General features: G+C 51.3%; 1 protein-coding gene across 1 annotated transcript in view; it reads left to right on the top strand.

Annotated features, from left to right (window-relative positions):
• Window positions 1–7,237: 7,237 nt before the first annotated feature.
• PFKP (phosphofructokinase, platelet) overlaps window positions 7,238–14,390 on the top strand; it is a 66,555-nt gene continuing 59,402 nt past the window's right edge. The window contains exon 1 of the mRNA XM_070391160.1: window positions 7,238–7,394. Coding sequence (XP_070247261.1) covers window positions 7,280–7,394 — 115 coding nt within the window. The 5' untranslated portion in view covers window positions 7,238–7,279. The remainder of the gene's footprint in view (window positions 7,395–14,390) is intronic.

The following is a 14,390-nucleotide window of genomic DNA, read 5'->3' on the forward strand; positions in this document are numbered from 1 at the left end:
ACCATTCAATAGAGGGCTTGTGTGACATTATTGTTTCCACATCCACCCCCACAAGGATGGAAAGGACTTGTCCTAATAGGACAACACCATCTGTGTTGGGAAGCAGCCCACTCCAGAGCCAGGGAGAATGGTCAGCAAATCTCAGGGTCCTAAAAAGGGAACAAATTCTCAGCATTGGTTACTATTTATACTGAATCCATGCTACCTGGAGAAAGTGCACTGTGTTGAAAGGAAGAAAAGCCATGCCACCCTATGAGGACCTGTAAATCATTTGACCCACGGCCAAGAACATTCCTGGGAAGATGTCCAACTCTGTTCCTTAGGGAAATTATTCATTGTCTTCTAATTTTTTTTACTGAGGTGTAATTGATAATGATGCTGGTCAAAGGGCACGAAGTTTCAGTTCTAAGATGAATAAGTTCTGAGGATCTGAAGTCCAGTGGTGACTCGACTTAAAATGCTGTAATGTGTGCTTCAAAGTGGCCAGGAGTGGATGTTAAGGGTTCTCATAATTTTTCAATCTGGGAATAAATATGACTATTGAGAGGGCTGTGCAGTCTCCTGTCTGTGACTTGTCAAACTGTCCAGAAACTAATAAAACCTCAAGTTGTATTGGGCAGGATTTTGCTTTGTCAATATTGCAGTCATGGTAACAGCTACATAAAACTTATTTCAAATTACTCTTTCGATATGTATGTGTTTTTAAATTCCAATGTTAGTTAGCTAGGGGGGGAAAAAACAAATGATTTTTTAACAGCTTTGCTGAAATATAATTCACTCCAACTATTTCAACAAAACATCTTATGTGACCCGCATTACTCTGGAATCGGTTCACGGAGCCACAGCCGCTCTTACTAAATGTGAGGCATCTGGGTAGTTCCTATTTTCACTGTATGAAAGGAAACATGCTGGTCACCTCCCACAAAAGCTGATGTCACCTCCAGGACACCGAGGACTTACAAATCACCCCAAATGTGTCAGCCCGATTAGTAAGAGCACCCTCAGTGTGCTGCTTTGTGACCAGGGGGCCTGCAGCCTGAGCCTGTGGGAATACCCTCCGCCCTCCCTGCCCACCCTGGCCCTTGGGATCAGCCCAGCAGCCCCAGACAGTCTGAGAAGTGCAGGGCCCCGCTCACAGCCACCTCAGCTCACACCTCCTGCTCCAGGGCTTGGCCATACAAGGAAGTCTTCTCCAGCCAGGATGACTAAGCCCTGACCCACCCATGGAGGAGGGGAAAGGGAGCACTGCCTCGCTGTCAGCGCACACCGCGTTTGCTCTGGCATGTCCTTTGGTGACCACTGCCATTCCTCCTCCTGGAACCAATAAAGTGGGACCCAAGGTCTAGGAGAGGAGTGAGCTGTGAACTAATTTCAGCACCTACCCCTTGGCACTGAGGGGCTGAGTCCAGCTCTGTCCAGCCCCCCAGGGACTGCCCTGCCTCTACAGTGCCAAGACAGCCTCTCATCTCTAACTTAACCCTCCAGCTCCTGTAGACTCATACTGAGTCTAAACTTCAAATTCTCAGGGCCCCTCCTTACCCAGAGCCTGCCAGCTCCCTCCCCCTTCTCCCTCCCCCTACTCCCTCCCAGCTCTCTCTCCACCATCCTGCCTCTTCTCCCCCAAGCTCCCCTGACACCCTTCCTGGCTACTCCCCAGCACAGTGCCCACACAAACCTTCCTTTCACCGGGCACACATCCTTCTCTCTCAAGGCCTTTGCTCAGAACGTTTCAGCCCTTACCTGTCCCTCTGTTGACAGGTCACAGCCATTTCTAGAACTGGGCTTTAAACCCCAGGGGACTTAGGTGGATCCCTCCAACATTCTGCCACACTTTGTGTTCATCACCCCCAAGAGGAGAGAGCCTTGCAAACCCAGTGCTGGCCCGGGACCACCAGCAGAGAGACGGTGTCTCAAATGTACAACAGGGGAGTATGTGAGACAGAGGAGGCCAAGGCCCAGAATGGTGGGAGTCCCTGAAGAATGTGTCAGATCCTGGGACACAGGCTGGTCTGTGGCTGGGAGCCTCATGTTCCCTGAAGAAGATGCAGTCTGAGCTCCCACTGCTTGGCCTCACGAAAGCTGAGAATACAAACGAAGCTCATTTAATGTCCTACCTACAGTGTGTGTGCACATGCGTCTACACGTATATAGTAACGAAGAAGACAAGAGCGGTCAGAGAAGAGAGCTCACCCGAACGGGGTTCAGAATTCATAAGCACGATCTGAAATTAGCCATCTCTAGAAAGGATAACAGAAGCAGCAGAAGGAGGGCTCACAGAAAGAAATGGGGACCCATTTGCTAATAAAGTGAAACTATTTCATCAGGACACAGATAACAAGTTGGGAGGATAAACGTGAATCACAAGAGCCTCGTTTATAAAATGGATGTGAAGAATAGAAGCAGAACAGCCAGAGACAGTCACATTCTAGAAAAAGAGCCGCTGCCTTCCCTGTAGCAGAGTCTCCCCAAAATGATCAGGGAGACTCTGGGTGGTTGGCCAGGATCTCTGGGCAGAAGTGGTGAATCATTCCTCACTTTCTCTCTCTCCCTCTCCCTTTCCATCTCTCTCTCCTACTCTCCCTTACCTTCTCCCTCTCCCTCTCACTCTCCATTTCTCACTTTGGTAGAAAACTCCCTTAAGATAATCCAACAACATCCTCTGTGCTCCCTCCATGTATATCAAACTGACCTCTTATCTATGCATCGGTTTCCTATTATTCTGCCACCAGGAAAAGCCCACACTCCCCCTAACAGATCCTGTTGTGTTATTTCTATGATTCCAAATCACTTGAAGAAGAAAAAAAAACCTCTGCAAAACCCATTCACCAAAAAGTGGGAGAATCTTAGCATGTCCTTTGTGTGTGTGTGTGTGTGTGTGTGTGTGTGTGTGTGTGTGTTGGGTGCTAGGAAGCTCAGAGCGGAACCTGAGCTGCATGTAGAAGCCATGCTGACTGTTAGCATACGTGTATATGCTACTCACATTATACTCACATTATACTCACCTGACTTTGGATGTGTCCTTTAACTTTTTGTTTGTTTGACTTTAAAACAAATCTGAGAATAAGTCTATAAAGAAAGTTTCTGAACCCTCCACTGAGGTCAAAACGTTGGCTTGGAGGTGGAAGACCAGTAGCCAGGCAACCTGAGAAGAGAGGGGCGCCTCCTGCTCCAGAACCAGGCGCCAGGGACAAAGGTTTCTATGTGCCGCTCCACAGTCCGGAGCCTTGGAGAGCAGCGTGTTTTAGCCAAAGAGGCCGAGGTCAAGTGAGGGAATGACATAGAAAGGACTTCTTCCTCCCAGGCCTCTGGGCTGGCTGTGAGAGCCATGGGTCGGGTTGGGGAGTTGGAGCTGGAATCTTCCAGATTCTCTTCACGGGAGAATTCAACTGGGTACCCGCAGGGCCGACCCTCCTCCCCATGTCTGCGAGGACTGCGGCCCTTCTGCAGCTGGCTTATTTAATGTTGTTGACAGTATTGAATATTGGCATTTAACTGAATCCGCAATCATTCTCAGAGCTGGACAAATTATCTTCATGTTTCTAGTGACCGATTACATTGTTTCCAGAACAATTTAGCTTCCTTGCTAACAGTAATACTGCTTCAGTCTGTTGCCCGCCTCCTTACCACGTCTAAACTCACATATTTTTATATCAAATGTGAGAATTGATGGTAGAAGCAGAACAGGTAAGAAGTTATTGCTGTACCATCATCACAGAATAAAGAAAGTGGGGACCACAATACTAAGACACTAGAAAGCAGGACACACTTCGAGTGATATTCTAGCTGAAGTATTGGCTGGGGTTTTCCATCTTTGACCAGCAGAACTAGGTTCAAACTCAGGTCTCGACACCAAAATCTTAAGTTTTTTCCCTTACCCACCATTAATTTTGGTGGCGGGGGTGGGGGGTTGTTAACAAACATATATTTCATTTTTTACTACCGACAGACACTTTGCCAACTCAAAGATAAATGAGAACAGCTATCCATGAAGAAGAAAGGAAAAGCAGGCGGGCGTCACCAGTATGGAGAGAGAACACCTGTGAGAACTCTGGTGCTCCCACTGGGCGCTGGTGCCGCCGTCCTGTCTCTGCTCACTGCACAGGAGGCGTGGGTTGAAGGCAGCATTTTCTAGTTTAGCACATTTACTCTTGGATTTTCCTAAATCTAGGGGAGAAGGAGAGGGAGTGGGAGGAAAAGGGGGATGGAAATGTAGCTGGGGTTGCAGATTAGCTCAAAGTTAGCTCCTGATTGGAACCGAGGGAAAATGCCAAGAAGAGAGACAGAGTTTAAGCCTGCAGCCGGTGAAGGACCGAGGCCCTCTGTCCAGCAGCCTGGGGATGAATCCTGCCCACAGCATGAGTGCATGAGGTCCTTCCCTTCCCCTGATGAGTTTCAGACTGTGGGCAGACACTTGTGAGACCCTGAGCAGAGGGTCCAGTGAAGCCCACCTGAATTCCTGATCCCTGGAGTGATTGTTCCTGTGATATGTGTGGGCTGGCATAAGCCACACAAGTTTGCAGGAACTTGTGAGGCCACAATAGAGAATTAAGGTGCATCATGTCCTACTGAGGTGAGCTGCACAGTTAACCGGGCATGCAATTCTGCTCTCTGGTATCAGGGAGTTCTCTTCTAAGGCCAGAGTTAAGGTACCTCCAGTTGAACTATTAAAATGCATGTATTGCAAAAGAAGAAGGAAAGAGAGATGGCTCTGTCTTTCCATGTTAACTGAGATCTCTGTATGTTATTCCCTGAGCTTAGTCAGGGCAGAATGACACATTTCCTATCGGAACCACAACTCTGTGTAATTCGCTTTAAAAAAAATCCTTTGTAAAAACAGTCATAACTTTGGGGGTCTGACAATTCTAAACTTTATTGTTTTTATTTAACTGTAAAATTTTTATACCAAAACAATACTAGTTCATTGGAGGAAAAAACAATTCTTGTAATAAGCAAAAGAAAATAAAAATGTCTAGATTTATTTACACATATATACACACACATATGCATACAAACAGGCCTCCATTATTTCTAACCTTGCCTTTTATTAATGTTTCCTGAACATATCTTCAAGTCAATAGATATTTACCTTTATGACCGAAATAGCTATTGAAAACTGTGTGTATTTTTATCATAATTTGCATCATTTACTGTCATGTTTGAACACTACTTGAGTTCTATCATTTTCTAAATTACAGACAATCCGATGACAAATGACCAGTCCTCTAAATTATAAAAACATTATATTTTAAGAAGATAAAATTCAGTGTACACCAACTTTTCCAAGTGTAGTATGCTTTAGAAAGGGAGGGATGATTCTGGAGCACAAATTCTGGGCTGGGGGCACTGGAGCCCTCTGAGTGGAGGTGCTTAGAGCCTCCTGTCCTTGGAGAGTAAAGGCCACCTGTGTGCCATCATCAAAACACCCAGTGCCCCTTTCAGCATCACTGGCCCTGCTGGGCTCCACCCATCAGCCAGTTGCTCTCAGACTCTGCAATCATCAGAACAGCTGGGAGCTTGTTAAAAATACATATTCCCTGGCAGCACTCCAGGAAACTGGACTTCAGTGGTTCTGGTGGAGCCAGAAAAAAAAATAGGCCAGGTGATTTCCATAATCATAGGGGTACAGGATTCTCCATTAATCCTGGCCTACAGCAGAGATCAGACTTCCAGGCTTGTCCATGGCAGGCATTTATTTTTTCTCTTTTACAATAAAATTTTGATGCTCAGAGACATGAGTGGGAAGATGAGGTGGAGCGTATTTACACAAGCACGCAACCTAAGTCTGTGCACCCCACTCCCCTTCTGCCTGGAGAGGCCCTATAGCAAATAGCTTGATTGTGTTGTTATCACTGGGTTCTCTAGGTCAGTGGTTCTCAACCTTGGCTGCACATTAGAATCACCTGGGAATCTTTTTAAAATCCTGATTTCTGGGCCTCATCCTCCGGAAATTCTGTTTCTTTGTTACTAATGTTGTGTCTGCTCTAGGTGGACAGAAGGGCCTTTCCTAATCTCTTTCCGTCTTGTATCCATTCAACAAACATTTATTGCACACCTAGCAGGCTCAGGTGTTATGCCATCCCCACTGTGACCTGCAGATGAATGGGACCTCATATGAAACTCTTGGGGTCACTGCACCCCAGTACGGTGCCTCCTGAGGCCACGCCCCTGAGGGGTCCGTCTGAGTGTCAGCCGCAGGTAACTGGCAGGAGGTTAATCTCCGCAAAGTGTCAGCTTGTTCATCAATCCCCCTTCACACAAACACACTGGATGCAAGTATCTTAGGTTTGGAACTCCCAGCAGGGCTGAGCGCATCTGGCTGACAGTTCAGGAACTCGGTTTCCTTAGGTAGGAACTTAGGTCTATCTCCACAAGCAGCCTTTCCTCACCTCCTCCCACCCAAGCCGGGCGCTAAGGTCTCCTCTCCAGTCATGTTCCTTCTTGTCCCCCGTGCAGGTGGGCGAGGGTAGGGCGCGCCAGGGCCCTTGGGGGGACAGGGGTCAGGACTTTGTCATCGCCGGCAGCGACGTCTACGTTTGCTCACCAACTAGAGCATCCGTTCCGATTCCTTCCTCTCGACCTGAGGCTGGAGGGGGAAACTGGGGCAGCCGAGGAAACGCGAGGGTTCCCGCGGCTCCGAGCGCCATCTGGCGAGGAATTCTGCAGGAATCAGGGCTCGAGCCTCAACTGGAGTCCTTTCCCTTCCGGACGGTGCTCCCACCCACCAGCGGGGCTCCCCTCAATGAGGTGCTCCCCCCACCTGCAGCGGTCCACCCCAGCCCACCGCCTCCCACCTGCGGTGTTACCAACTCCCGCCCCCCGGAACCTGCGATGCCCCACCCGTCTCGTGATGTCCCTCCCACCGGCTGCGAAACTGTAATGTGCAGCTCTACCCACCTGCAAGGCTCCCACAATTGCAATGGTCCCGCCTACCTATGAGGCTCCTCCCATATGCGGTACGCCCCTTCTCGAAAGGTCCCCACTCACACACCTGGGCTCTTCCGCCTGCGAGGCTCCCGCACCTTCGAAGCCCGCCCACCAATGGCACGCCCCGCCCCGCCCCGCCCCGCCCCGCCCCGCCCCTGCATCTGCATAGCGCCCTGCCGAGCTGTACGCCCCTGCCCGCGGCGCCTCCTCCGCAGGCCCCGCCCGTGTGCCCGCCCCTAGATTCCGATTGGCGCGCGTGGAGTGGGCGGAGCGAGCGGTTCTGAGCGGTGGCACCGCGGGCGGGGTGCACTGGCTGCCTAGCACCCGGCCCAGCACGGTGTCCAGCCTGTTCGCCATGGACCACAACGGTGACCCCTCGGTCCCCAGAGCTTCCTTCCGAAAGTTCCTGGAGCAACTCTCCGGGGCCGGCAAAGCCATCGGCGTGCTGACCAGCGGCGGGGATGCCCAAGGTGCGCTACCACCTCCCCGGGCCGGGGCGGAGGGGGACATCGGGGAGAAGGGATGGAGGTACCAGGGGGAAAATGTGGAGACCCGGGCAAGCGACAGGGGTACGGGGAGAAGAGAGACGTGGGAGAGCAGCCCGGTGCCCGGGAGCCGCAGGGGTACCTTGCGGGGTTGGAGCGGGCCGGGCCGCCTCCAAGTCCCTGCGGGGGCGCGAAGGGAGGGGTATGGCAGCCCAAGCCGTCATCCGGAAGATGAATTAATTTTCCACCTCCACGTTATTTTAAAAATTGAGGCTGGCGACGGGGTCGTCTGGGCCGCCCTTGTAGGTCATCTAAATCCGACTCATAGGGTGGGTCCGGAGGCCCCTGAAGGTGGGTGACAGCGCGGCCACCTCCAATGCCAGGGCTCCCTCCCGCCCTGTGCTGCGGAGGAAACGGCGGTACCCGCAGCGCGGCCAGAGGACTCACGCCCCTATGCGGCGCGGGCGGGGTCCCCACTGTCGATTTCGGAACGCGTCCGGGGTTGCGGGGGTCCCCGGGCGGGGTGGCCAGGCGTCCGGCACACTGCACGTTTACACGGGGAGATTTAAACAAGGGGTTTCCGCCGCTCTAATCGCCTTTCCCCTTCCGGCTGTGACCAAACCGAAAACTAAAATGGGTCACTGGGCCTCCCCGCCAGCCTCTCTTTGGGGGAAGGATTAGGAAGCGGGGACTCCGGGACGTCACCAGCACCGAGCGCGGACTCCAGGCACCCCACCGCCAGCTTGGAGGCGGATTTCAGGGAGATGAGGACAGGAGTCCGAGGCCCGCGGACGCACCAAGAAAATATTTCCATATAATGGGGGAAGGAGTGACACGGCCACGCCCAGGCTGTCGCGCTGGGTGCACGTGGGGGCGCCGGGGTTCCCAGGGAGTGGGTTTTCCAGATCCAGGCAAATCCCTGGGTGGAGCGAGCCAACCGCTAGAAAGTGGATGGGCGTTTTCAGGCGGGTGCGGACCTGGAGCCTGAAGAACCATGCAGGCGGGGACGCGTCCGGTAGCCGGTGTGTGGTTTCTCCCCTCCTCCCCAGCCCCAGATTAAGTTAAAGACTCTGCGGCCTCATTTCCACCTGTTTGGAGGCCACACACAAGGTGGAGGGAGGCTTGGGTTAAGGTTCTGGAGTCCTAGCCGGTGCCCACCCTCCCCGCGACCTTCCCTTTGCCCTTGAGCGGGGCGTGGCTGGCTCGGGTGCTGCCGGTTGGCGCCCTTGGCGCGCGCGTACGTGATGCTTGGCCTGTCGCCGTCCGTGTGCCCTGCGCCCTGGGCCCTAGGCACCTGGCGCGCAGCATCCCCAGAGCGTCGGTGCTAGGCGAGACCCTCCCAGTCCTCTTGAACGTGTCTGTCGCAGCGTCAGTTATCGCCCCCGCCCCACGGGCCCACGCCTTTGCCTCCCAGGGAAGCAGGGCTGTTCTGATTTGATATCTTAGTAAAATGACTCAGGTTTTCAACATTCCAGAGAAAGAAAATGTTGTGATATAGCAGAGGCTGGGACTGAGGAAATGCGGAGCGAAATCAATGACATCGCCCACCTTGCTTAAATGAACAAACACCAGAAAATGTGCCAAGCCGGGTCGTGTGGGGCCCTGGTGGGGCTGAGAGTGGCTTCCCTGTCACAGGCTTCAAAAGCACGTGTGCCTGCAGATGCTAGCACAAATGAGGAAGCATCTTAAATGAATGGCATCCTGCCCCCTCCAAAGAGCATAAAACGTTGGCACAGGAAGGGGAACTGGCCTTAAGCCTCCAGGCTTCAAGGTCAGTGTTTCAAGGTTATTTTATAATTAAGGTGCTATGTCTGTTGAAAATATATATATATCATTCCTTTGAATCCTTGTCTAAAAATTTGCTTAACCACCTGGTAGTTGGCATACAGGCACTCAGGATAATGGTGCAATAGACAGAATCAGCATTTTCTCTGTTACTCATCCTGGCCCTGCCACTTGTGAGCAGCTATAAAAGAGTTCATTCATTCCGTTAGTCCACACCTCTTCTCAATGGAAAGTATACTTTGAAAACAAAAACTCTAAGAGAAGGTTGTTTGGTTGGTGTCCTGTCAGGTTACTAGGAGATGACAGTTCTCACCTCAGCAGGTAGCATCCTCTTTGATGTCCTGATGCTCCCACCTGGCACATTGGGGCTGCCCTACATTCCTGGCAACCCACCGTGGCCCTGCTTGTATGCCCTCCCTCCCCCTTCCAGGCAGAGCTGTGGCGGTTGACTGTTTTTTCTTGGACTTCATGCAAAACGCCAGATGTTCTATTTTGAGTCCATGTTGGATCTGCCTGAGCGTTTGGGAGCATTTCTTTCCGAGAGAGCTCACCGGAGACATGCTCAGAGAGTCTGGTCTTGGCAGCGGCAGATTTACAGACCCTTAGAGTAGGTTATTCCCAGAGATGCTTTGGGCTGCCCACCATTTCCCCACGTTCTCTTGATTCTAAGTTAGATCAGTGTTGGATTTCCTCTGAGATCCAACAGAAGAATTTTTACAGGTCTTATCTCCAGGCCTAATTACAGGGCTCGAAGACATGTGTGTCTTCATTTTGGAGGTGGGGACAAGGACCCACAGTGAGATAACTGACGTAGCTAAGGTTATGCGGCTTTTCAATGGCAGTGGCAGGATTTAAGGTAAGTTTTATGACATCTCAATCTAAATGCTTTCCAGGCCATGGTGCTCTGAAGGGACCTTTCTCAGAAAATGCCTTTCTACAGTGACAGCAACCACTTTAAAATACAGTGAGAGTGGCTGAAGTGAAGTAACACTTGATTCCAAAGTGATGAAATGCTTTTGATTCCCAATGGAATTTGCATTATATAATCTATTAAAGAACAACAACACCATAAATCCCCCATCTATATTCCTGACTCCCTAGCCCCACTCATTAGGGAAGAGTATTTCTAAAGCTAACTATTTTTTTTTTTTCATTACTTGGGTTTCTTCTGTTGTCACAAGGAATCTGCAGACTTAAACTGATTTTTATTTTAACCTAAAATAAGTTCCCATTGCCAAATGGACAGACATAATCATGACTCAGTACCCACCCTCAAGGAAGATTGTGCCACGCACCAAAGGTGACTCATCATCTTAGATAACCAACTGTGGGCTTCCGGAGGGGCTGGTAGGGCTGAGAGTTCTGAGCAATGGAGTGGACCCTAAGGGCAGAGTGAACACCAGGCTGAGTTTCTTTTTGCCTGTGGCAGAGTAAATAGCACTCACATAAATCTAGTCGATGTAAGTCTTCCCATTCATGGTAAGAATAGCTACCATTTAGTGACCATTGCTATGTGGCAGGTGCTAATGCTTCACGTTCTAACTCATCCTCATTTGACACATGAGCAAGGGAGCTGTGAGATGCACGGAGTGTACTTTGTACATCTCAGAAGTTTGAGGTGTCATCTGCTAAGCAGTAGGGCTGCAGTGGAAATGGGGGGGGGGGGCAGACACAGGTGCCATTCCCCAGTGCCTTTCTGGTGCCCAGCGCAAAGGTTGGCAGCTCACTAGGAAGTGTGGACCAATTCCTTCCTCTAGGCATTCCAGTTGTTTTCTTTTCACATGAAGTCATGTCAATTCACTAAATCCCTGCTAATCCAACGCACTCTTTCATCTCCTGAGCAATGTCTGGGGACAGTGAACGCCTGGAGATTTGCAGTCAGAAATGTGAGGTACTGTGGATGGGGCCCAGGCACCTAGTTGGCCTTCACTGACTTGGATTTCTTGAACATTGCTTTGGGGCCCTGCTTGGGGCGGGGGGCGAGGGAGGGGGGCGGGTTCCTTCTGTGCCGGCCCTGAACTGTGCGGGCATTAGAGCTCAGTAAGATGCAAAGGGCAGCTGAGAACAGTGGGCATCCCGCCTCACAGCTCCAGCCCCTTACAATCCTGGAATTCTGTACATTCTGTCCGGGAATCTTTTCTTTTTTTCTTTTTTTAATATATATTTTTATTGATATCAGAGAGGAAGGGAGAGGACAAGAGACATAGAAACATCAATGATGACAGAGAATCATTGATGGGCTGCCTATTGCATGACCCACCCTGGGGATAGAGCCCGCAGCCCAGGCATGCATATGGTCTGACAGGGAACCAAACCCATGACCTCCTGGCTCCTAGTCAACAATGCTCAACCACTGAGCCATGCCGGCCCGGCCTCGGGGGATCTTTTCTGTTTATAGTGTAATAACTTAACGAAAGTGATTGGGTCTAGGAGGCAGAGTGTTAAAATGCTAATGTTAACCTCATGTACACCGTGGGGAGTCGATGCAATTGCAAAGTTGTCTACAGAAGCAAACACAGTTGTGTGACATTTTGTCATCTTCAAAAAGCATGTTTTCCCCCTTGGTTCAAACTTTTATCAGGGAGAATTGGGGCCATTTGAATATGATGCACCCATCCACTGGGCTGTCAGAAGCAATTCTAATTAGAGACATGAAGGTAGGGCAATGCCATTCTAAAGGCAGACATCAGAACACAACATTGTCCATCCACTACGACTGTAATTGTGCTGAGAAGGTGTCTGGCTAAAGAACAGATGGCCATGTGTTAAGGAAGCAGTTGAGTCACTTTTCCAGTTACTCTTTTCACCCAGCTTCCTAGGCTGCTGTGTTTTTATGTGTTACCAAGTGTCTGCCAGCAGGCCCCTTTATCCCATGTGTCTTCCCCCTGATACTTAGCATGTTGGGGATTACAGTCCTTGTCAGGAGGGAAGAGGCGGCCAAGCTGCTGGGGAGCAGTGCCCGGAGCTTCTCTCTGCCAGCAGTGAGATGGGGTCTTCCATTTTTTCATTTGGAAAATGAAAGTGGAGTCACTCAGCTCTTATCTTCTTCCTCCCCTCCCCCTTCCTGTTCCCCTTCTCAGTGAAAGGCTGAAGGCCACAGGAAGACAGGAAGGCCAAGGAGAATGTGCAAAAGAGAAAGGCATGCCACTGCTCTGCCTCTGGCCCTGCTGCCCCGGGGTCCACACCTTCCTCTCTGTCCTTGCCACGGTACAGACTGTGATTTAGAAGGTCTAAGGGACATATGTACTACTATTTGTAATACCTTAAACGATAAAATTTTAAAAAGTAATGTTACCCTAATAAATGGAATAAAAAAAAAAGAAGGTCTAGGGGAGGCCTGAGAATCCACTCTAGTTGCTGGTCCCGCTGGTCAGCTGAGGACACGCTTCAGTCCTGGGTCCACGGGGCGTTTAGGAACCCAGGCAGCTCAGACCCCTCCAGCAGTTTTCTGCAAAAGGTTCTCTGACCTGGAGTTTTACTGGATTGTAATATAGGACCCTGTCTATAGAAAGGTGGAAACGAGTCATCAGTGGGGTCAGAAGTTTCTTTTGCTTAGATCAGGGGTGGGGAATCTTTTTTCCTGCCAAGGGCCATTTGGATATTTATAACATCATTCGTGGGCCATACAAATCATCTACTTAAAAATTAGCCTGCTGTATTTGGTCAAACATTTACTTAACTCACCCCTAATGCCTTGGCGGGGCCAGACCAAATGATTTCTCGGCCCTTATAGGGCCCGTGGGCCGGACATTCCCGACTCCTGGCTTAGATGATGGGGGGAAGGGTGCCCTGGGGTAACCCATGCCACCAATCCTCCCCATCTTTAAGCTCTGCTTTAACATCCCAGGTCTGTTTTCATTTAACTGTTCCACAAATTAGCAATGGCCTCGTAGGTGAGTGCAGACCTCGGCCCTCCTCTCGGGCAGTGGCTGTGTGACCTGGGGGCAGATGAACATGGGAAGGAGGCAGACCTGGGTGAAGCCCTGGTCCTTGGAGCGCCCAGGACAGCCCGTGTCAGGGACCCTCCATCTGACCTGGGCAGTGGCGGCAGAGGCAGCCTGGGGAGGCGGCAGGGGAAGCCTGCAGGGGCTTTCAAGGAAGAGGTCAGAGCCACATGGGCAAGGTTCCTGGGGAGAGGCAGGTGGGGAGGACTTTGGATTTAGCCTGTGTGACCTGGAAGCCACCTGGAGGCACTGGCTGCCTCTCATAGGGGTGTTTTTATGGAGGGGGGGGGCGGGGGGCGGGGGAGAAGAGGCCAAGTTTAGGATCTCAGGAGGAGCAGGATTGGGCCTTGGGTGGAGGGTTTCGGGGTGGGGCTGGGCACCTGGCAGGGCCCCCTCCGCTTGGAGGAGGGGACCAAGGGGCATGGGATGGGTTTGTAAATGGAGGGTCCGGCCTCTGATGGGGCTCCCTTTGCAGCAGGAAGCAATGCAGAGTAGGGGGTGAGCGGAGGTGGAGGCAGATAGGGTTGGTCAAAGGACATTCTTTACAGCAGTGCTTATCTGCTTACCAAGAGGGAACCAGCAAAAACCAGCGAGGAGACAGGCCACGCTGGGTACGTGCAGTGGAACGGTTGCCGCCTTTCAGGAGGCGCTCAGTGCTAATGCACGTGGCAGGACTGACACAGAACTTGCGGCTAAAGGGCAGGTCGGAGCCGCTGAGCAGTGGAAACGGGGCTTGGGCAGAGGCCCCTGTTCTATGTGTGACTCACCACATTAAACAAGATGCAGAAGAAGCAGGTGACGTTAATTTTAAATGAATATTTTAGTCAACCCAATAGTTCAATCCAGAGCCCATATAAAGAGCATTTAGATAGCTCACCTTATTTTTTCCCAGTGACATTCAGGCTCACTCCACAGCGAGGTTCTGGCACAATGTGCTCCTGTTTAGAGGGTCCCTATTGACTGTTTACGTTGGAATATCACGGAGGGGCTGCTGGCCGTGGCCTCACATCTGCAGCCGAGGCTGGGACACAGCGCGGCAGGCACGCTTCCCCCGCCGCTGGCCAGGCCTGGAGCCGCTTTTCCAGATGTCCGCTTGGCTGCCTCCCTCGCTTCTCTGATTCCCCGAAATAGCGCTTCTCCTGGAGGCCCGAGGCCAGCACTAGCTCCTGGCGGACAGTTGCAGCCCCTCTCTGCACCCCACACTCCAGCCCCCCAGCCCTGCTCTGCATTTTATTCTTCCCCTGACCCCCTT

The sequence above is a fragment of the Myotis yumanensis genome, unplaced genomic scaffold (assembly GCF_028538775.1).
Source record: "Myotis yumanensis isolate MYYU_CA2020_CCGP unplaced genomic scaffold, mMyoYum1.0.hap1 SCAF_1, whole genome shotgun sequence".
Lineage (NCBI taxonomy): Eukaryota > Metazoa > Chordata > Mammalia > Chiroptera > Vespertilionidae > Myotis > Myotis yumanensis.